The 21,159-nt window shown below is 55.1% G+C and overlaps 11 protein-coding genes across 11 annotated transcripts; 5 read left to right on the top strand and 6 right to left on the bottom strand.

The window, feature by feature from the left end:
- Positions 1–32: 32 nt before the first annotated feature.
- J3D65DRAFT_611253 (zinc finger protein) lies at positions 33–898 on the top strand. The gene is made up of 3 exons (XM_066798888.1): positions 33–263; positions 335–616; positions 672–898. The coding sequence occupies exons 1-3, from the start codon at positions 259–261 to the stop codon at positions 748–750; spliced, it is 366 nt and encodes a 121-aa protein (XP_066660163.1). The 5' UTR covers positions 33–258; the 3' UTR covers positions 751–898.
- J3D65DRAFT_611248 (nucleophile aminohydrolase) lies at positions 713–2,205 on the bottom strand. Its single transcript, XM_066798887.1, has 3 exons — positions 1,879–2,205; positions 1,375–1,822; positions 713–1,323 (listed from the first exon to the last, which is right to left on the bottom strand). The coding sequence occupies exons 1-3, from the start codon at positions 1,907–1,909 to the stop codon at positions 996–998; spliced, it is 807 nt and encodes a 268-aa protein (XP_066660162.1). The 5' UTR covers positions 1,910–2,205; the 3' UTR covers positions 713–995.
- A 40-nt stretch (positions 2,206–2,245) lies between these two features.
- On the top strand, positions 2,246–4,032 carry J3D65DRAFT_664139 (uncharacterized protein; the record flags this gene model as incomplete). Its single annotated transcript, XM_066802724.1, has 3 exons — positions 2,246–2,457; positions 2,522–3,950; positions 4,000–4,032. 3 exons carry the CDS (start codon positions 2,246–2,248, stop codon positions 4,030–4,032), a joined length of 1,674 nt encoding a protein of 557 aa, XP_066660161.1.
- Positions 4,033–4,674: 642 nt separating this feature from the next.
- On the top strand, positions 4,675–7,149 carry J3D65DRAFT_611237 (general substrate transporter). Its single transcript, XM_066798886.1, has 6 exons — positions 4,675–5,013; positions 5,068–5,277; positions 5,333–5,756; positions 5,810–5,953; positions 6,156–6,357; positions 6,439–7,149. Exons 1-6 carry the CDS (start codon positions 4,730–4,732, stop codon positions 6,828–6,830), a joined length of 1,656 nt encoding a protein of 551 aa, XP_066660160.1. The 5' UTR covers positions 4,675–4,729; the 3' UTR covers positions 6,831–7,149.
- Positions 7,150–7,291: 142 nt separating this feature from the next.
- Positions 7,292–9,118, bottom strand: J3D65DRAFT_545545 (BCS1 N terminal-domain-containing protein; the record flags this gene model as incomplete). The annotated part of the gene is made up of 1 exon (XM_066796771.1): positions 7,292–9,118. One exon carries the CDS (start codon positions 9,116–9,118, stop codon positions 7,292–7,294), a length of 1,827 nt encoding a protein of 608 aa, XP_066660159.1.
- Positions 9,119–10,465: 1,347 nt separating this feature from the next.
- On the bottom strand, positions 10,466–12,229 carry J3D65DRAFT_43431 (uncharacterized protein). Its single transcript, XM_066796208.1, has 4 exons — positions 11,813–12,229; positions 11,687–11,758; positions 11,149–11,636; positions 10,466–11,098 (listed from the first exon to the last, which is right to left on the bottom strand). Exons 1-4 carry the CDS (start codon positions 12,064–12,066, stop codon positions 10,488–10,490), a joined length of 1,425 nt encoding a protein of 474 aa, XP_066660158.1. The 5' UTR covers positions 12,067–12,229; the 3' UTR covers positions 10,466–10,487.
- Positions 12,230–12,907: 678 nt separating this feature from the next.
- Positions 12,908–14,230, bottom strand: J3D65DRAFT_611230 (uncharacterized protein). Its single transcript, XM_066798885.1, has 3 exons — positions 13,788–14,230; positions 13,591–13,735; positions 12,908–13,470 (listed from the first exon to the last, which is right to left on the bottom strand). Exons 1-3 carry the CDS (start codon positions 13,865–13,867, stop codon positions 12,955–12,957), a joined length of 741 nt encoding a protein of 246 aa, XP_066660157.1. The 5' UTR covers positions 13,868–14,230; the 3' UTR covers positions 12,908–12,954.
- Positions 13,891–15,871, bottom strand: J3D65DRAFT_611228 (amino acid permease/ SLC12A domain-containing protein). Its single transcript, XM_066798884.1, has 4 exons — positions 15,318–15,871; positions 15,121–15,271; positions 14,181–15,078; positions 13,891–14,136 (listed from the first exon to the last, which is right to left on the bottom strand). The coding sequence occupies exons 1-4, from the start codon at positions 15,668–15,670 to the stop codon at positions 13,928–13,930; spliced, it is 1,611 nt and encodes a 536-aa protein (XP_066660156.1). The 5' UTR covers positions 15,671–15,871; the 3' UTR covers positions 13,891–13,927.
- A 103-nt stretch (positions 15,872–15,974) lies between these two features.
- Positions 15,975–17,251, top strand: J3D65DRAFT_611222 (uncharacterized protein). Its single transcript, XM_066798883.1, has one exon. It carries the CDS (start codon positions 16,344–16,346, stop codon positions 17,043–17,045), a length of 702 nt encoding a protein of 233 aa, XP_066660155.1. The 5' UTR covers positions 15,975–16,343; the 3' UTR covers positions 17,046–17,251.
- Positions 17,248–19,917, bottom strand: J3D65DRAFT_649355 (fungal-specific transcription factor domain-containing protein; the record flags this gene model as incomplete). The annotated part of the gene is made up of 8 exons (XM_066802418.1): positions 19,353–19,917; positions 19,281–19,305; positions 18,467–19,226; positions 18,294–18,423; positions 18,167–18,244; positions 17,799–18,119; positions 17,550–17,754; positions 17,248–17,505 (listed from the first exon to the last, which is right to left on the bottom strand). Exons 1-8 carry the CDS (start codon positions 19,712–19,714, stop codon positions 17,248–17,250), a joined length of 2,139 nt encoding a protein of 712 aa, XP_066660154.1. The 5' UTR covers positions 19,715–19,917.
- On the top strand, positions 19,849–21,138 carry J3D65DRAFT_43635 (L-asparaginase). Its single transcript, XM_066796222.1, has one exon. The coding sequence runs from the start codon at positions 19,984–19,986 to the stop codon at positions 21,028–21,030; it is 1,047 nt and encodes a 348-aa protein (XP_066660153.1). The 5' UTR covers positions 19,849–19,983; the 3' UTR covers positions 21,031–21,138.
- Positions 21,139–21,159: the final 21 nt, after the last annotated feature.

Genomic DNA, 21,159 nt, shown 5'->3' with positions numbered 1-21,159 from the left:
TGGTTGTCGGATGAGAGGTACTGTAGTGGTGACGAGGTGAGGTTGAGAGGCGATGGGGCAGCAGTGCAGTGCAGTGCAGGTGGGTGAGGTGCTGGTGCTGGGCTTGGTTTTCCCCAGACACGATGTCATCTTAATTCGCACGCCGCCCTGACTCGCCGCCTTTGAGCCATCAGGTCCTCCTGCATCCAGTCTGCATCTGAACCTCCCCACGGCACGACACCAACACCGCCCAACAAGAACCCGCTCCTCGCGACCGCCATGTGGTACGCCGCCACCCTCGTCCTTGCTCTCGTCCTCGTGCGCCTGCAACGCCGCTGACCCTGTCTGTCTGCAGCAAGCACATCCTCAACGCCCAGGTTGCCATCCGCAGCGCCTGCTGCCGCAAGTGGTTCGACTGCGCCGAGTGCCACGCCGAGTCCCAGGACCACGACCTCCTCAAGACCACCGAGATGGTCTTTGCCTGCAAAAAGTGCAAGAAGTGCTTCCGCAAGAACGCCGAGGAGTTTGAGGACAGCGACGAGTACTGCCCCCATTGCGACAACCACTTTGTCATCGAGGCCAAGGTCCCTGAACCCCGGCTCGAGGTTGAGGGCGAGGACGTGAGAAAGGATGCCAGGTGAGGACGACGCATCTGCCCGCGCAAACGGCGCCCCCGCTGACTTTCTACGCAGAATGCTCAAGGACGAACGCGTCGAGAGACACGACATCAGGTCCATATGGGATATCAACGTGTCGGACCGGCTGGGATAAACGGCGGGGTGATCGACTACATACATTGCATGGCATGGCGTTACTCATTTGGAGATATCAAGACATTAGCAGTCTACGGTTTGATAATCGCAAAACCACGCGGAATCCGTTCAAAGGGCCTTGGTGTTTATTTCTACCAGTATCCGAGTACCGTGCATTTTGAGCAAGTCTTGCCCCCCTCACGTCTCCTGGACTCCCAATGCAATGCGCCGTCTCTGCTTTCAACCCACATGGGAGCTGCCAGATCAAGAGCTGCCCTCGCCAGGGGCACGCGTCAAGATGGCCGCGGTGCCAGTGCCAGGGGTTCTGCCTCCTCTCCTCGTAGCCGCCTCCTCCTGCTTCTCCGTGTTGATGCTCTCGACGTACTTCTCAATGTCCTCCACTGGCAGCAGCTCGAGCGCCTTGCCGGGAGCCATGATTGCAATTTCAATGTTCTTGGCACCCGTTTGAACAACCTCGAGCAACGATTTGACGGTAAGCTTGATCGTCTCCTCCCTGTCCATGTCATCCTTGTGGTTGCGCTCGAGGAACTCCCTGACCGTCTTGCTCGACCTTCCAATCGCGTTTGCCTTCCTATGCGGGGGTGAGCAGTTTGCCTGGATCATCTCATGTGGAACGGCCTACCATGCAGAGTAGATGCCCGAGGGCTCCGTCTGGTACAGACGTGGTGTCTTGTCGTTGGGGTCAAAGCCCACGATGAGGGTGCTGATGCCAAAGGGCCTGACACCGCCGCTCTGAGTGTACCGCTGCTGAACTCCGGCGACGTACTTGGTGATGTATTCTATCGAGACAGGGTCCTCCACGGTAAGACGGTGTGACTGTGCTTCTAACCGGGCCTTGTCGACGAGAATACGCGCATCAGCGTTGAGGCCAGCAAAGGCGAGGGCGACGTGGTTGTCCACAAGGCAAATCTTGGAGGGCGTGATGCGGGTGTCCTGGAGCTTCATGGCAGAGCGCTTCTCGCATCCGAGGACGACGACGTCCTTGCCCTTGACAGCCACAGCACAGGTACCGCGCTTGACGGCTTCGAGGGCATATTCGACCTGGAAGACGTGTCCGTCGGGGCTGAAGACTGGTGGAGAGCTATTAGCTAGGGCCGAGCGCTGGTGGTCTTGAGGCGAAGCTTACCGGACAACGCTCTGTCGTAGCCAGAAGCCATTCCGGTAGGTCGGTGATTTTCGTCTAACGGGTGTCAAGGCGATGCTCTAGAGGTACTAGAGCAAAAGGCGGGGTTGAGGAGGTAGTAGTCGGAGATCGAACGGATATGAAGGTAGAGTTGTTGGCGGAGAGCTCCAGCCGCGTCGTCTGGCGCTGCCTGCCTGCACCGCGGAACGCCAAAGGCGGTCAAAGCTCCATGGCATCTTTTCTGTCGCAATCGCGACGCCTCGGTCTCTCGCCGTTTCTCCGCACCCCGCTGTCGCCAATTGCTCGCATCTTTTCTTCGCTGTCTCCATTCTTGTCTTTGCTTTTGGGCGGTTTTTTGGTCTAACACATTATGGCTTCCAGCGCAAGAATAGCAGGCTCCGCGCTACGCAGAGCAAGGTGCTCAAACGCCCCCATCCACCGAGTGGCTCGACTACGCCCCGCCACTCAAGCTCGCTGGACCGGTACCACCTCTGCGACAAGTGAGCCTCATCAGCCAGATGCCCAGGGCGGAGTCAAAGGCAAGACTGCCAGTCCCAAGACTATCAAGTTTACCACCGAATCGTATTGCGTTCCCCAGACAAAGCCAAAATTGACCGAGTAGATAGATGTGCTAAGAAACATGCAGGTATCCTCAATTGAAGCGCAACCCAAACTTTGCCGACATCACTCCAGACCACGTCAAGTACTTCAAGGAATTGCTGGGCTCCGAATCCGCAGTCATCGACGGAGTTACGGCCGATGTCGCCGAGGATCTCGAACCGTTCAACAGCGACTGGATGCGCAAATTCCGAGGCCACACCAAGCTAGTTCTCAAGCCCGGGTCGACGGAGGAAGTGAGCAAGATCCTCAAGTACTGCAACGACAACTCGCTGGCAGTTGTGCCCCAGGGAGGCAACACGGGCTTGGTCGGTGGCTCTGTGCCCGTGTTCGACGAGATTGTTTTGAACATGTCCAGGATGAACCAGATACGGTCCTTTGATGAAACGTCTGGTATTCTCGTGGCCGACGCCGGAGTGATACTGGAGGTGGCAGACAACTTTTTGCAAGAAAAGGGCTACGTCTTCCCGTTGGATCTCGGCGCAAAGGGTTCTTGTCACATTGGCGGAAATGTGGCGACCAATGCGGGTGGTCTGAGACTTCTCAGATATGGCAGCTTGCACGGCACTGTGCTGGGCCTGGAGGCCGTCCTTCCCGATGGCACCGTCTTCGATGACCTCTCCAAGCTGCGCAAAAACAACACTGGCTACGACTTGAAGCAGCTGCTCATTGGCGGCGAGGGTACTTTGGGTGTCATCACGGCAGTATCAATCATGTGCCCACAGCAGTCGCCGGCAGTCAACGTGGCCTACTTTGGACTGGAAAGCTACGAGAAGTGCCAATTGGCATTCCGTGAAGCCAGGAGCCAGCTCTCGGAGATTTTGTCTGCGTTTGAGCTCATGGATGGCCGATCGCAAAAGATCATGCAAAAGGCTGTCGACAAGAAGTTGCCTCTGGAGGGGGAGTACCCATTTTACTGCCTGATTGAAACCAAGGGCTCAAACTCGGATCACGACAGCGACAAGCTGTCCAGCTTCTTGGAACACGTCATGGGCGAGGAGATTGTGCAGGACGGAGTCCTGGCTCAGGACCAAACTCAAGTAGCAGAACTCTGGTCATGCCGTGAAGGAATCACAGAGTGTCTTGGCCACTGGGGAGGCGTGTACAAGTACGATCTATCCATTCCGCTCGACGAGCTTTACCAGCTTGTCGACGACACTCGAGAGCGCTTGACAAAGGCTGGCCTCATTGGCGACACGGATGAATACCCTGTTGTGGATGTCGTTGGGTATGGACACATGGGAGACGGCAACCTCCACTTGAACGTCCCGACTCGAAGCTTCGACAAGCGCGTCGAGAAGGAGCTCGAGCCTTTTGTGTACGAGTGGGTAGCCAAGAGGAATGGCAGCATCAGTGCTGAGCACGGTCTGGGTGTGACAAAGAAGCCATACATTGGATACAGCCGGAGCGAGACCATGATCAAGCTCATGAAGCAAATCAAGGATCTCTTTGATCCCGTAAGTTTGCCAGGTAGCATTGCGAAGGATTTTGCTGACAACTTGACAGAAGGGCATCATGAACCCATACAAGTACATTTAGATTTCAGTGACCACGAACATGTGCCGGTCGGCATTGGTCGGCATTTGATCGAGCACCGACGGCCCTTTTGCATGTTGGAGGCTGACGCGGATATCTTGCGAGTGGGTCTAAGGCAGAGGCGGTGGGCCCAAATTGGCACCAAGCCGGTGAGCAGAGAATGCCACGCCTTTTATTTCTCCTTTCGGCTAGAGACTGTTTAGAGTTAGCTCTGGCTCATGTGAAGATGGATAGATGTCTCAACGTCAGTCGCTGTCCATCATTTTCAACATATAGACCACGACCGGGTTCCTTGTAGAGACTGGAATTTCAAAGCAGACGCATCGCCAAACCCCGACTGCATCGCGCCTTCGCTTCCAACATGAGGTGACATGTGAGGGCCCGCCTAACCCCGAACTCTCTCCATGCATCGTCGTACTCCAGACGCTGTGGGGGGATCGCCATGTCTCCAGGCTTGTTCCTCCACCAATGGCGGGCCGACCCCGCACCCCGGACAGAAACAACCCGCGTCAAGCTCGACCCCGGCTCGTGCCCCCGGCACTAGACTGAGGTCACATTTCCTGTTTCCATCACCGACAGCAGGCCGTGGGGGTCATGGTCACTCAGCATGTCCGTGATATTTGACGCCGCCGTCGCCCTGCTAGGAAGGCCTCGTCGACGACGGCCGGCTTTTCCTGAACGATCCGGATACATCAACATCATGGGCGCCGGGACCCCTCGCGGCCGTTTGGCTGCGGCATGGCATGACATCAAGGAATATCGTCGCGCATATACGCTTACTGCTATCGCCTCGTTTGGCGGCATGCTCTTCGGCTGGGACACCGGGCTGATTGGCGGCGTGCTCACCATGAAGGCGTTTCAGCAGTCGTTTGGTTTGGATCCAGACAGCAAAGACTTTGACAATTTGCAAGGAAACATTGTTTCCGTGCTACAAGGCGGTTGCTTTTTTGGCGCCGCCGCGTCTTTCTGGCTGAGCGATAAAGTGTACGTATTCTTCTTGGAGACACTGTTGTCGTCGTTGAGCTGACACAAGATTAGCGGCCGGAGATGGTCACTTATCCTTGCGGACCTTGTTTTCCTGATCGGCTCGGTGATCCAGACATGCTGTGCCATAGGGACGACTAGTTTGGCTCAGCTCTACGTTGGACGATTCATCGGAGGCTTTGGCGTTGGACTCATTTCAGCAATCGTCCCAGCGTACATTGGCGAAAACGCCAACAAAGAGATCAGAGGCAGGTGTATTGGGACGTAAGTGACCAAGCCCTGAATCAGACGTAAAGTGACAGTGTTGACCGGACACCAGCATGCAACTCTTCAACGTAACTGGGATCATGGTAGCCTACTTTGTCAACTACGGTATCTCAAAAGACAGAAAAGACCCGACAGATTCAGCAGCATGGCGCATACCGTTCGCGCTCCAGATGCTGCCTGGACTCTTCCTCCTCGTGGGAATGATCTTCGAAAACGAGTCTCCGCGGTGGCTGGTTGAAAAGGACCGGTTCGCAGAGGCCAAAAAGGCGCTCGCCTTTGTCCGAGGCCGGGACGAAGACGACGCCAGCGTCGAGCTCGAATACGAGCAGATTCTTGCCGACTTTCGTGGTCGCGACAAGTTGTCACTGTTCGCGCAGATGCGGGCGGCCTTGTGTGAAAGCAAGAGCACCCTGTTCCGGACTTGCTTGGCCGTATCTCTCATGTTCTGGCAACAGGCAACCGGCACGAATAGCATTGTCAGTGCTTGAGTACCCACATCTGGAACCTGGTTTGCTAATAGAAGGAACAGAATTACTACAGTCCGCAGATTTTCAAGAACATCGGACTTGGCAGCGCAGACGCTACCCTGTTCGCCACCGGAATCTATGGCGTTGTCAAAGTGGTCTTCACAGGACTTGCGTTAGCTATTGGTGTTGAGCAAGCTGGGCGAAAGGTACGCTCCTTTTACCCTCAAATTGATTGGTCCCTGTGCACACAATTCCTGGAAGGCCTTTGACCAACATCACCAAATCTCCATGGCCTAATATGATGGATTTGCACCAAACACACACCGAAGAGTACGGGGAGGCGCGAAAATACTTCACATCCAACATGCGCACCCAGAAACAGCAGCGCAAAACTAATGCGTCATCTAGTGGTCGCTCATCGTCGGAGGACTTGGCCAGGCCTTTTCCATGTACTACATCGGAATCAATCAGGCTGTCCACCCAGGTCAGAATTCGTTGACTGGGAACAACATTTTCGCCATAGTCTGCGTTTACCTGTTTGTCGTATTCTACTCAGGGGGCTGGGGACCCGTCCCCTTCATCTTGTGTTCCGAATGCTCGCCCAACCACGGTTAGTCATTGTGCCTACCCACTCTCCCCTCCCAAAGACACAATCGAGCGCAAAAGCAGCACATTTCTAACGCGCCCACAGTGCGCTCCTTCATCATGGCGGCATCACTGATGACGCAATGGCTCTTCAACTTCGTCATCGCCAAGCTCACGCCCATCCTGCTCGACCGCATCACATACGGCACGTACCTGCTCTTCGGCACGTGCTGCATTCTGATGTGCGTGTACGCGCTGTTCCTTGTACCGGAGACCAAAAATGTGCCGCTGGAGAGCATTCATTTGCTCTTTGAGGGCGACATTGTTGCTGGCGCTCTCAGGGACACTTTGCCTCGCACGTCGAGAGCTCGCTGGCTCAAGGACCATCGTGGGGATGAAGGAGAGTCGGTGGCACCGGGACTGAAGAGGCCGGTGAGCGCGAATGTGCATGAGGAGGAGATAGGGGAGAGTTCGAGTGGGAGAGCGAGCACTCCTTGAGGCAGGTTCCTGTCGGGTCGTCACGCGAAGAGGTGGACAACTCGGCTTGTTAAGTTGCGTTTAGATTTAGAAAGAAAAGACAGCGCACTTCGAGTAATTTGGACACATGAAGGGGTGTCGGAGAAAACGAAAGTTTCCGGATCAAGATGCCGCAGCCGATGAACGAATGCCCCCTGGAGTCGGCTGCAGTAACGGAGGTTATCATGTCTTCGGACACTTTCTACGAGCATTCGAATTTTAGATTGATGTTACCGAAAAGACGGGAGGTGGTGGATGATTAGAGAATACGAATTATGTAGATTAACGACCATCATCCACTCTACAACATCATGCCTGCTGCCACACCATGCAGTGCCCATATCTTCCCGCCCAAACGCCAAATATCCTGACTCGCTATGCCGTCTAGAAGATGACCCTCACCTTTCCGCACATGCCTTCTAAGCTCACCGACGTCAGCGCCACTACTGCACCTTCAAGACCTTGGTCTTCTTCTCCTTGGCCTCGAGCAGCGCGGCACACCACACATCCACATTGTCGAGCGCCTGGGTGGGGTTCTTTTTGCGCGCAAGCAAAAAGTTTTGCACCTCGGCCGGCGACAGCTTGCCTTCGGGCAGCTTGGCCGCAAAGGTGCGTGCCATGGATTGGAGCTCTGCGGCGGGGAGCTCGGGGGCCCAGGGGGTCGAGTGGGTGCTTGATGGCGGTTGCGTGCTGGCCGCGGGGTTTGCAGCGGTGGTGGGCTTGGGCTTGAGATCGGTGGGAGAAGAGGCCGTTGCTGGCTTTCCGTTTGCAGTCTTCTTGCTATTGGTGGTGGCAGCAGAGCCGTCGGTAGTAGCAGGCTCGTCGCCATCCGGCCCGTACATGCGCACAAATATGTCGTGAATCTGTTCCTTGGTCGCAAGCGTAAACTCCACCTGCAGATCCACGCGTCCAGGACGGATGAGAGCATCGTCGAGCTTCTCCGGATGATTAGTCGTCATGATGAGGACGCGGCCCTCGTGAGCAGCGACGCCGTCAATCGCGTTGAGCAGGCCCGACAGCGAAATGCCGCCCTGCTCGCCCGATGCATCGCCGTGCTTGGGCCCCTTGCGATTGCTGGCCGCCGTCGCCGACTTGATGGCGTTGGCAATGGTTTCGGCGCTGAGCTCTCCCTTCTCCTTCTTCGTCGACGGCGTGTTCGACAGCGGTGCGTCACTTTTGTCGTCGCGCGTAAGACCAGCCGAGTCGATATCTTCCAGGAGTACGATGCAGCGGTGCGGGAGATTGGCAAAGAGGCGATTCAGTGTCGATTCCGTCAGGCTGGGATCCAGGAGCGAGATGCAGAAGATTTCGAGCCCGAAGACGCCCGCGAGCGCGTACGCCAGGCTGGTTTTGCCGACGCCTGGAGCGCCGTGGAACAAGTAGCCGCGTCGATGCGGGATTCCTCTCCGTGCATACCACCGCGGGCTGGCGGGATGGAGGTATTCGTTGATGTCGGCGATGATGCGCTTCTTTTGCTCGGGGTCGAGTGCCACAGTATCAATGGGACGAGAAGGCTTGGAACGAAGACGGTCCCAGACGCCAGCGTACCTCGCTCGCTCGTGGTTGGAAGGGCGTCGTATACTCGTCAATGCCGTCTCCGTCTCGAGGGACCAAGTCTTGATGTGAGCCAGCAGATTCCTGATAGGGGCTGTTGAACGGCCGATGCAGGAAAGCTTGACAAGCTCCTCATCTTTTGCGGCCATGTAGCCTGTCGTCTGCTGCACCTCTCGACGGGATCGATCAAAGACGAAAAGTCGCCCCTGATGCCAGAAATGGTGCACCCCATAGTATGGCTCATACCGAGGCGGGATGTTGGCGCTCCACTTGCTAAAGTTGAAGATTCCGTGCTCGTCCAGCGCCGAATTCTGGTCTCGTTCGTACTCGGTCCCAGACCCTGAGTTGCGACTCACGGCCTTGATCGAACGGGAGCGTTTCGACATGCGCTGCTTGGCAACCCACGTGAGAATCTTGTGGAAGAGATCATCCTCGTCGTCGATGTAGACACTGGACATGTAATGATTGGCAAATATGCCGTAGCCCAGGTAGAACAGGTATTGCACCGAAGTAAATAGCGCCCAAGTCAACACGCCGAGCGAGACGACAATGCCCACGTCGAACCCAAAATTGAGTAGAACGAATCTCGAGATCAGGCTGTAGCCGGGGATGAAGGCCTCGAGAAGATTACTGGGGAGCTCGGCGAGACTCATCTGCGTACCATTCCCGTTTCCATCAGGGGAGTCCAAGGCCTTAAAGACCTTCTTAAAGTCCATCCTGCCCATGATGCCTGGGGAGGAAAAGAACTGGCAGAGAGAATGGAATGGACTCGGCGTCGACCAAATGAAACGGGCTGAAGATCCAAACTTTTATATCTCACCCCGGGTTGGAGGCTCCTCGAGGCCGCCTTTGTGTTGTGGTACAACGAGACACACAACGATGAGCCAGCAGTTGCTGCCTAGTGCCCAATACTCTTGGAGTGGGTCGGTCTCCCAAAAGCGGTGGAGATGATGCGGGCAAACGTCTTCCTAGCGCCTCATGCCACAGCCTTGCAGGGATTGACCGCAGGGCTGAATGACTGTCTGACCGACACAATTGGGAAACGGCCCCCAAAAACCGGTGCGTCGAGTTGCTGGGATGGTCGAGGGCTGGGGAAACGGGTTGCCTTGGTTTCGGGATTTTAATTATTCAGCCTCAGCCGGTGTGGTGTTTAGGCGCAAAGCTTCCGGTGCATGCGGCGAGGCAAAAGGCTGGACAGAGTCGAAGCTTCCCAAGTTCCAATCGACCCCTGTTTGCTGCAGTTGGCCGGCGGTCCTGCCTAGAGAAGAGGGGCGTAAGCAGAAACTAAGCAAGACGAGGCGGCTCGACGGTTTGCGTGGTCTTGGAACGACGGGAGGAGAAATGGAGGGTAAGAGAAGCAAGCGGACGAAGCAGTCGGAGAAAAAAGACATGATATAGAAAAGGCTCGGTGTTTGCAATCGCCACGGCAGTCTACGTCACCTGGTCCACTCTCTGGCCGTCAGGCAGCCACATGGTGGTGGTATGTAGTGGTTGGACGCGTGGATGCAGAACGGAGTCAGCAAAAGGCCATTAGTAAGTAGGCACAAACCGAGTGCGGCAGCCAAGCCTGGTGGCAGTTGGAGTGCAGTAGGTGATCTGTCGCATGGGCGTGTGGCGGTCATGGATAGGCGGGGAGGCTTGTCTCGAGGCGCGCCACCACGCACCGCCGGCATCGGCATCGCCCGTCCCGTCTGGACCTGGACCCTGAACTTGACGGGACCCTGTGAAGCTAATTTTGACTGCATCCATCCGTCTCTCATCACTCCTTCTGCGCTGCTCATTGGTATCGACAGCCGTCTTCATCATGATAGAGGGCGCCGCGAAGACGCGCAGGGCTACGTACCGCAGCGACGCTGCAACTAATATTGTACACAGAAAAGAGCTTCGCCAGGCGGGCTCAGCCAGGCCCTCACGCTTGGATATTTTCAGAAACCAGAAAAGAAAGCCAACGGCAAATGCAAGAAGAAGAAAAGGACCCCGGAAGAAACCGCCCTCGTCGCACGTAAAAGAACCCCGCAGGCGCCCTGGACACCGTCCCTGATATGCAGACGCGCTCAAAGGCAGAGAAGGTCGAAATCCACGCACTTACTGGGCAAGCAGACCGTGCTCACGGCGGTTGGCATGGTGGCGCTGCAGGTGGCGCTTGTGCTTGGCTGCAGCCGTGGCAGTAGCAGTCTCGGTAACGTAGACGTCGACTTCTTCAATGGCGACCTCGTAGACGGCGCCGGCGCTCGTGAAGGTGGTAGTGCCGATCAGTTCAGTGGTCACGGGCGTGGGCGAAGGCGCAGGAGTGACGCCGGTGACGGCCTCGATGGTGACACCGCCGCCGTACTTGTCGCTGGCAAAGCTCCTCTGGCTGGTCTGGTACGAGAGCGTCGGCACCAGAGGAGTGCTTCCAGTGTAGGACGGGGCGGTAGTGGCAGTTGCGCTCGAGTTGGATGAGCCCATGGTGGCGTACGCGGGACCGTACTGGACTTGAACGCCGCCACAAATGCCAGTGGGGTTAGGGCCCTCGCAATTGTCATCTGCCAGGGCCTCAGGAACCTCGGCCTTGCAGAGTTGCGTGTCGGCCTCGCTCTGGATGTTGAAGAGAGGGCAGTCCTCGATTTCACCGCTCTCGGAAGTGCAGGTGTTGATGGCACTCTGGAGGAAATCCTCGTCCCAGCCGGTAATGAAGTCACCGTGGTAGCCGTGACCTAGGCGGCGTTAATGTTGTTCAACTTGAGAGTGTCACCAAAGAGCTTACCGGTCGGGTCACCGTTGGACAGGACGAACTGGCCGTCGACACCCTTGAAGGCCTGGGTGTTCCAGATCACCTCGTAGAGAAGCGAGACGAGGCGCGTCTCGTAGCCGCTGGGGCAGTCGCCGGTGATGACCTGGTCAGGGTAGGCCATATGGCTCTTGTGGTCGTCCGAGTCGAGGTCCTTGCCGTTCCAGCAGGATGGGAACATGAGCTCGAGACGCAGGCCGTCCGAGCAGTTCTCATCGAGGAAGTCCTTGTCGGGCAGGAAGTGACGGTAGAGAGTGCCCTCGGGCGGGTTGACCGAGTAGTGAAGGCAGTTGAAGCCGAGCGCCTTGAGCCTCAGGGCATCCTGGGTGACATCCTTGCCAGTCCACGGCTTTGCGGGGTCTGGGACAGCAAGTCCGGTGAAGTTGCGCTGGAACGGGTCACCAGCAAGCATGCGGAATCCGGGTGGGAAGGCCTTGGGGTCGTCGCCGTACAGGAGGTAGTAGCTTGAGAGGGTTCAGCTTGAGGTTTGCTTGCCAGACGGTGTCCTACTTACGCAAGCATGCCGCCATCTTGTTGGACAAGGACAGTGGTTCCGTTGGCGTACATGAAATGCAGTGAAGGAACCCTGTCGCGAAGTGTCAGCGCTTGAAGTCTCTCAGAAGCATTGGGCGAAGCTTACCAGTACGCCGACATGTCCTGAGTGACTTGGCACGAAGTGCAGTTGGAGGAGCGTAAGTCATCAAAGGTGACCGACTCAGCAAAAGCGCCGCTACCCTGGACGGAGTGGGCGTGGCTTGAAATCTTGCCAGGGTCGACGATGGGGTCGACGCGCTCAAGGGCGGTGCGGCCACGGCAAGGCATGCGCCAAAAGGCATTGGCGGTGCCCGCCAGAGAGAGGGCGGCGAGGGCGCCGGATGCGAGGTGATACTTCATAGCGGCGAGAGGGTAATGGTGTTGAGGTAGCGAATGAAAGACGGCGGCGCGACGGCGAGGTTGAGGTCAAACGAGCGAGTGTCGGTGTAAAAGAGTGGATGGCGGGCGATGCGCCAAGTTGAAGAAAAACGGACGGTCACGGAGGCACGGACTATCACAGGATGGCAGGCAGGCGTAGAAGCGCAGCGGTCCTGCTTGTGACAGTGTTAATTCGGACTCGTGACAGGTGAAGTTGGAGAGGTCTCGGTCAGCCCTACAGCAGGAAAAGCTCCTTTAAACCCAAGCTGCAGCCGGCACAGTCCTACTCCTTTAGATTTGATTGAACAATGCCCGTGCTGTATCCACCGGGGAGGGACAGTGTATCGGAGATGGCGTCGACGCTCGTGTCGAAGTCCAGGAAGCCGGGGGGAGAAAGGATCCAAAGGCGCCGTGTCGTCGGCGAGAGAATGAATGCAACGGAACGGACGAGGAAAAGCGAAGGTTGGAGGGGGCGGGGAGCGAGAGTCAAGACACGACGGCAAAAGGAGCGAGTGGAGGGCGGCGTGAAGCAAGGGGAGGTGGTTTGGGATAGGGATATGATGATTCGGAATGGGGTCAAGGAAAAAGCACGACTGGGGCTACACGTTGGCCTGAGACGGGACGGATCTCCACTGGAAATCTCCCTGATACACGAATTGCCCATTCCTGGCCCAGCGCTTTGGCGTTTGTATCTGCGTGATGATGGCCGGTGTGAAACGCTGAGCATTCTACCAATCGGCTTGCACCACCGCTCGGCAGCTTGGCCGCTAGCCCCAAGCCCTGGTCGGCCCAGCAGCGCCCGGAGGGAAACACGCCCATCATTCGTCTGTCCTTGTGGTGTTGATGATGCCGTGCCTGGGTGCTCACTGCTCAGCCTCTTCCGTCCGGCCCATCAGCCGGTCCCTTCGCTCGCTCCGTTGCCGAGCGTCCCACCACACGGACGACTCCTGACGCGATCGTCATCTCGGCCGCCGTCGGCTGGCAAGACGAAAAAACCCTTTGGTGGTCGCCGTCGGTATGCATGCGGGCGACGCCGCAGACGCATGTACATATGTAAATGTCATGCACTGTACCTCGCGCGGCCCGTTTCACGTCTCGCTGTCTCCGCCAAAGCTTCGTACCGCGCCCTGGTCGCCGTTGGCTTGTCGTTACATGTCGTTGGACAAGAGAGAGATGAGTTCCATGGCCAGAGAAGATACCCCTGGCCGCGCGGCCGCTCTCTCGCTTCCACTGCCTCCCGCCAAGATTACCGACGAAATATGTGGAACGTCGACAGCGGGAGACACGCCGTTGATGAAGAAACCCGGCGGAGGGAGCAGAATTGAGCTGAGAGTCAATTGCCTGAAATAGTAGGTATGCTGGCTTACTTAGTGCCTTCCAGTACCAGTACGTACCATACCTGCCCGGACCTGTAGGTGTTGCCTGAAGATCACGTGCTGCGGGGAACATTACAGGAGATCACGTGTCTGGAACGTCTTTGGCTCTTTCCACGCTGATTGGCTACAGTGCCGCCGACGTTTTGATGAACTGGAAACCATCTCGCACCTGCAAAGTGAGACCGTAATACTGAAACTCCACTTCGCTCCCGCTGGGGGTCAACGTCCAAAGACAGGGGCCGCGCTCGTCAGGACTAGTCCTGAAGGGAGAAAATGTGAGACTTACCCAGAGATTCGGAATGGCGGATAGGATGTTGACTTTTGCAGATGCTGAGCAAAGGAGACAGGCGACGCGCTTTGTCGAAAGAAATCGTACAGCAATAAGTGTCAAAAGATTGGCGAATCATGTTTCATTGACGATTTTCACGGCCTCTCATGAACAACGAGCGAATCGAAATGGGTTTCCGCTACCTCTTCAACCACGGCCACCTTGCGCTGGAGCTTTCCAGGTCGCAGTCAGCCGTTCTGCCGCTGTACAGATCCATGGCCGTCAAGTCGACCATCTTCGTCTTTTTGAAAAACTTCCAAAAGAAAATATTAAACAAGTACACAATGATGCCAATGTAGCACGTCAAAAACTTGCTCAGCGCAAACTCTGGCATGAAAGCATTGTAACCTAGGCAGTCAGCGAATTGCACGGCTACCGAGGCAGGATCTTACCATTAAAAAAGGTGACCAGGATCGTAATGACCAACGCAAAGTACGCTCCGTACGGCTGGAGTGGACCGCGATACGGCATGATCTTTCTGCTAATACCTTGAGCCCTCATTCCTCTGGTGAACTGCAAATACGAGAGAAGGACTGAAAGCCAGTTGAGCGTGCCAAAAACTGTGACAAGAGAGACGAAGTACCCAAAGACGGTGGACGACGACTTGGAGACATTCATGTAGCCCAGGGATGTGAACAGCAACGACATGACTACGCCAAAGATTGGGACTCCGTTTTTCAAAGTCCGGTAGAGTATTTGTGGTGCTTGGTGGTCTTTTGCGAGTCCATACAGCGTGCGAGAGCCAATGTATATATCCGAGTTTGCCGCGCTGAGGACAAAGACGAGGAGGCACGCGTTGCAAATGTCGGGTAGCACTTTTATTCCAGCCAGGCTGATGGCAATCACGAAAGGAGAGGCCGCAGCCCCCACCTTCGTCTTGGTCCCTCCAATCAACCTGGGATTGTCGCTGGGGACTGCCATTCCGAGGATGAAGACGCCAAGGACGTAGAAGAATGTAATACGCCACAGGGTCTGTCGGATAGCCTTGGGGACGTTCTTCCTTGGGTTGGGTGTCTCGCCAAATGCAGCACCGACAACTTCTGTCCCGGTGTATGCAAAGCAGGCCTGTACCATGCACGCCCAAAATCCGAGGAATCGTCCGGTCGAGCCGTCTGTGAGGTATTCTTGAAAGGCGCCGGAATTCTTCCAGTATCGGAATCCAATACGATCGCCCGACGGAGACCCGCCCAGTGAAATGATCAGACAGGCAAGAATGAGCATGATCATGACCATGAGCTTGACGGTCGACATCCAAAATTCAGCTTCTCCGAAGAAGGAAACATTCAAAACCTGCAATCGTCAGTGCTGTTGGCGGAAGGTCGAACGACGTACGTTGATGAGCACAATGACTACCGTAAAGGATGCAATGAATATTGCCACGTTGAGATCTGGTCTCCAGTACTGAATGATGATGCCGGCGGCAGTCAGATTGTTTGGCAGCACAATGGCGTATTTGAAAAAGTAGTTCCAGCCGGTGGCATACCTGGTCATGTCAGCGCTTTGCCCTCATGATCGACTGGTTTACGCACCCCAGTGCAGGATCAACAAATCGTGTGGCATAGCCGGAAAACCCCTTGTCCATTGGGAGCATCGTTGCCATTTCTCCCAGCGCCGTCATGAGGAAGTAGACGGCAGCACCAATGATGGAGTAGGCAATGAACAGACTCGCTGGGCCTCCTCTGACAAGTCCGGTGCCGGATCCAATGATCAGTCCCGTGCCAATGGCGCCGGCGACAGCAATCATGGAGACATGTCGAGACTTGAAGTCGCGGTGAAGACTGTCCCTCGTTTGGACCTGTCCGATTTCAACGCCATCTGAACAGATTCGAGTCTCGTCCGTCGAAGGGTCTTTGACAGTCGCCTCTGTGGAGTGTCGGTCCATGGTGGGAATAGAAGTTGAGTTGGAACGGTGGCGTGCTGCTGTCGCGCTGGTATTAATATCGTCCCAACCTTATCGCATTTCTGCGGAGTTGCGGCGGAGGCGACAACCTTGACATTATCTCGTGATCTTGAGCCTCTGGTGAAGTTTGAGCGAGAAATGACACGTTGATGAGCGACGGAGGTTGAAGTCCGCGAGTGACGGGTGCGGAGTTGGAGCGCCTCATGTGCGGGCCGCTCCATGTGCAAATCCGATAGGGCACTTCGGGGTTGGCCCTCCATGCCCCACTTGCCCTTCTCGGGATTTGAGCATCATGGCAGGCCATGAAATATTTTCGTGCTCAAAGTTGGAAGAAAACTCCATGGGCTGAGACTACAAATTCAGGTCGATTCGCCGTGGGAGAGTCCGATTTAATCACATCGCCCTCCAACCTGCAACTTAGCATGTCGGTTCAAACCAAGACTCTTCATCCCAAAATGCTTCCTCTTTCGAATGGCGATCACAAATCCGACCTGCCTTCGTTATTCAGTCAATTCCGCAAGCTAGTCCCTCTGGTCAATCAGCCAGGAGTTACCTACCTCAACTCTTCATTTGCTCCTCCATGCAACACCCTCATCCGCGACGCAATCGATCTATTCCTTGATGAGGCCACGAACTCGCCAACTCCAAAGTCCAAATGGCAAGAAAGGACGGAGCAGGTCCGCGGACTCGTTGGGCGTTACATCAACACCCAGCCAGAAAACATTGCCTTTACCCGCGACACGACAGAAGGCCTCAACTACTTCATCAAGTCCATGGACTTTGCTCCTGGCGACAATGTTGTCATACTCGACACGGAACATCCCAACCACGCGTACGGATGGCTTTCCATGCGTTCGGCTGGTCTCGAGGTCCGACAAGTGTCAGGGGAAGAGTGTTTTGCCGACGCGTCTACGTTTGCCCCGTACGTCGACGACCGGACCAGAGCGATTGGAATTTCTTCCATCATGTTTCATTCAGGCCAAAGGAACAACGTCAAAGACATCTGCGACACATTCAGACCTCAAGGAATCCACGTCTTGGTCGACATGACCCAGCAGGTCGGGTTTGCAGCTGTCGACGTGCAAGCTCTTGGTGTGTCTGCTGCATCCTTCAGTCTCCACAAAGGATTGAACTGCCCAATTGGTTTTGCATGTCTGTATGTCGAGCCCTTGACTTTGCGGTCCTTGAGACCCAATCCACCAATCGTCGGGTACGGCGCCGTGTCCAACGTGCGGGCAGACCTCATGGCGCCGTCAGACCGAATCATCTACCATCCCACGGCACGTCGTTACGAGCATCTCAATCTTTCCTTCGTCGCCGCGTCCGCCGCCCACGCATCGCTCTCCTTCTTTCTTGATACCATGGGTCCGGAAAAGGTCGAGGACTATCTTTATTTCCTTGGAGAGGACCTCCGACGCAAGTGCGACCAGCTCGGGATCGAAATCGTCGGCCCCGTATCCAGAGAAAGACACGCGCCGCATCTGTACATTCTGGGCTTGTTGGAATCGGGTTGGGAGAGCCATCTCCGAGAGCACGGGATTTATGTGCAGCACTACCGTCTAGGGATTCGCGTGTCGTTTTCTTTCTACAACAACTTGGAGGATGTCGAGCGGCTGGCTGACGTCTTGCAACTGGGTCTCGACAAGGGTTTGCAGAGATAGAGTGAGCGTCGTCTGTGGTAGAATTGTCCATAGATTCAAATCATCAGAGTCATTGCTTCTGCAGCCACAACCAGTCGCTTCTTTGCTTGTGTGGCCAGACCCCAAGTCGCAGAGCACTCTTCCAGAGACTGTATCAAAAAGTTCAGCTGCGAGGTGCTTGGTAGTGGAGTTGAAGCGCAAGGTGCGGTTTGTTCGAGCACAGTGATTCCAGTCGCTGCTTGCACGATTCCATACACAAAAATGAGTGAAGCCTTGTTGAGTCCGTGTTGCGCCCTGTACTTTCGTATCAAGGCAATGATGTTTTCGATCGATGAAAGGCACATGGATCTGGAGCTTGCCGCAGTTGAGCTGTTTGACACCGCGACGTCGAGGTTCAAGCGAAGGCGGGCGCTGTTTAAGATAAGGCTGAGAATGTCAGCAAATGCGGAAAAGTGGAAAGGGAAACTCACTGAAGTACTGCCACGTGGGGATACAAGTATGCCGTCGTGGGCTCCCACTTGTTCCATTTCAGCGGGTCTGGGAGAGACTCTTGCCACCGGTGGAGGTCCAAATTCAACGAGTCAAGGAACATCTGACTTTGGCTCGCACTTTGACCATCCGCGCTCTTCTCATCCGCCGCAAAGTAGCTGGTGAGCATACGTTGAATTATTTTGGCCAATTCGACCAGGCTTTGGAAGGAGGGCAGGAGTTGCGGTACTGCAGTTGGTTCAGTCTCATTTTGGAATTGCTCAAGACCCGTGGGCAGCCAAGGCGCCATTTCCGGAAAGTCGCTGATTCGTCAGCCCGAGTCGATACATTCCATTCCGCAAATGCTCACGGTAATTTGTCCATCGGCTCGACCATTCCATCATCTTCGTGAAGGGAGACTGGTCTTCCCAAGAACAGACTGATCAGTCTTCACACGATTAGCCGGATTCTTGCCCTTCAGATAGTACTTGTCTGACAGATATGCTCCCCAGTATATCCGACGGCGGATTTGTACATCTTCAGAACTGGTGAGGGAAGGATCTTTGGAAATCCAGTGGTTTGGGTCGCGCTGCAAACCCAGATCTTGACTCATTCGAAAGGCGATTCCTGATGCGGTCAGACTCGTCTCTGACACGTAGTCGCCACATACCTGAAAGATTCCATCCTTTGGAAAGATTTCCGCGTCCGACTTCGAAAAAGGCCATGCAGAGAAACGCTTGAACAGTCGTGAGGCAAGGCTTGTCAAGACCAGAGACCATAGAGATTGACTCGGCAGCCGCAAAGAACCTTTCGCTCATATCTTCAGCATTTTCAACGTCCGAGTTTCGTATTCCAAGCGCGCACATGGAGTAAAGAAGTGGCAGCGACCAGTACCGACCACCATACCGATTACCGCAGTGGTCTCGAATAAACGCTTCTCGGTAGATGAACATACAGTTCGGATATTGCCATCTGAAAAAGTCTTGAAGACCTTGCTCAATCCAGCTTTCTTGAATGCCAAAATGTTGAGCAACGCATATCAAGCGGGTAGCTTCAGCGGAGGGCGCCGGGACTGGAAAGTCGTCCATTTCGTTCATTTGATAGATACTCGTGGGTCCGTGGTAAATCAGTGACCCGCCAAACTCCATGCGCAGGCTGGGCGTCCACAGTCGGGTGGTTTTCGACGTGTCCACATCATGGGCTGGCTGTAAATGGTCATGAAGCGACATCTCCTCCAACATTGCATCTCGGTCGGCTGATGATGCTCGTTTCAACCTTCCAACAAAGTTTTCAAACCAGGCAATCCTGTTCTCCAGCGCCATGACGTATTCGTGGGAGACTGGACGGCGTTTGGCGTCATTGTCGCGAAATTCGCAATACTGCCCGGCGGCCAGGCACGACTTGCATGGGTCTGTTCGTGAGCATTTCAACTGGAAACCATTAGCAGGGATTATTCGCGGGTCATGCAAGGAATGATCTCGTACCTTGCGGATCTGACATCGCTTGCAGCTGATTGGGTCATTAGCAAGCTTTGGTACTGCAGTGGCCAAACCTACGAGATCTTTCTTGCTTGCTGTTGCGGCATGATTCTTGAGCCGGTAAGCCTTCCAAAGGTGGATGGGTATTCGACAGGATGATTGCCGTTCGATCGAATCGATGTGCGGGGAAGCCGTGTCTGTCCTTGGCGAACAAGAGTGGATGCGCCACGCGAGTGATCAGATGAGTTCAGAAGCCGGACGTTCAGTTTCCCGGCGCTGCAGACCTCAGATCGATTGGCCAAGAGTCGTGTATTCTCCTCGAACGGAGATGAGATCATTCGCCGGATCGATGAGATGGATGCCGGTTGCGATAAGCGCTTCAAGCGTAGATAGTGCCCGTTGTTTACACATTCAAGAGCCTGACGTCGACAGGGAAACATTGACACCGGGGAAACATCTCTCAAAATTGGGGAGCGTCGTAGAGATAAGGGTGGACAAGCCTTGTGTAGTCTGCGGGTGTCCCTGCAACCCCGAGTTTAAACGGGGCTGCCGCTGATAACGGACTTGAACCTCCGCAAAAAGTCGCATGCGCAGTAGAACTCCAACGGCTTGGATGTTCTACACAATACGAGCTTGGGGAGATACCAAGGTCGACGGTTTATAAATCTGCTGGACACTGGAAGCGGGAGCGCCATATTGTCGTTTAAAAATGAAACTCACAATTCTCCTTTTCGCAGCATTTTGTGCCTCTGCTGCCGATTTGCCCCATGTCACCATCATCGCAACTGGCGGGACAATCGCAGGAGTCCAAAAATCCTCCACTTCGACGACCAATTACAAAGATTCGGAATTGGCGGTCGACGCTCTGATCGACGCGGTTCCTGAAGTCAAGGACCTTGCCCAAATCAATGGCGTCCAATTCTCCAACATTGGGAGTGAAAACATGAATACTTCTCTACTCCTGCGGCTTTCAAAATTAGTCACGACCCTCATCTCCAATGGCAGCGCCGAGGGCATCGTTATTACTCACGGGACGGATACGCTGGAGGAGTCTGCCTTTTTCCTGGATGTTACTTACGACATGTCTGCGCCAGTTGCCATGGTGGCAGCAATGAGACCATCAACAGCCTTAAGTGCCGACGGCCCCTTCAACATTTATGAAGCAGTAGCGTTGGCGTCTTCAAAAACTGCTATCAACCGCGGCGTCATGATGACGCTGAATGATCGGATCGGCTCTGCTGTATACACCACCAAGACCAACACGCGCTCCGTGGACACGTTTAAGGCAGTAGAGCAAGGATATTTGGGAGTGTTTAACGACAAGACTCCCGTCTTTTACTACTATCCAGCGAGAGCGTACAAGAAGCCCTTCTTTGACATTTCCGGGGTCGACTCTCTCCCGAAAGTCGACATTTTATACGGCCACATTGACTCGGACGTCACGCTTGTCAATAATTCCATCTCCAATGGTGCCAAAGGAATCGTGGTCGCGTGTACTGGTGACGGATCACTCCCGACCACGTGGAAAGAGATTGCAAAGTACTGGACAGAGTCGGGAGTTCCAATCATGAGGTCCAGCCGGACGGGGTCGAGCTATGTTGCGCCGGGAAAGGACAATTTGACCCTTGGCGAGTACAGCTATTTGAACTCGGGCAACTACAATCCGCAAAAGGCGCGAATTCTGCTGCAGCTCGTGCTGAATGAGTTTGGGGGAAGCAATAGCTCTTTGGTCCAAAAGTTTTTTGATCCGTATTGAATAGTTGTGGCTGCAGCTTAGCTGGCTGCCTCAAAATCTCTCTGGTCCGTCACTCACCCGGCTTTCGCTCAGCACTCCATCGACCCATGCATGATAAGCGGGCAATCATGACTTCGTCTCTCAAATAGA

Source organism: Phyllosticta citribraziliensis (genome assembly GCF_038025025.1).
Source record: "Phyllosticta citribraziliensis strain CPC 17464 chromosome Unknown J3D65scaffold_1, whole genome shotgun sequence".
NCBI lineage: Eukaryota > Fungi > Ascomycota > Dothideomycetes > Botryosphaeriales > Phyllostictaceae > Phyllosticta > Phyllosticta citribraziliensis.
The sequence above is the reverse complement of the archived record's forward strand: the minus strand, read 5'-3'. Positions and strand labels throughout refer to the sequence as shown.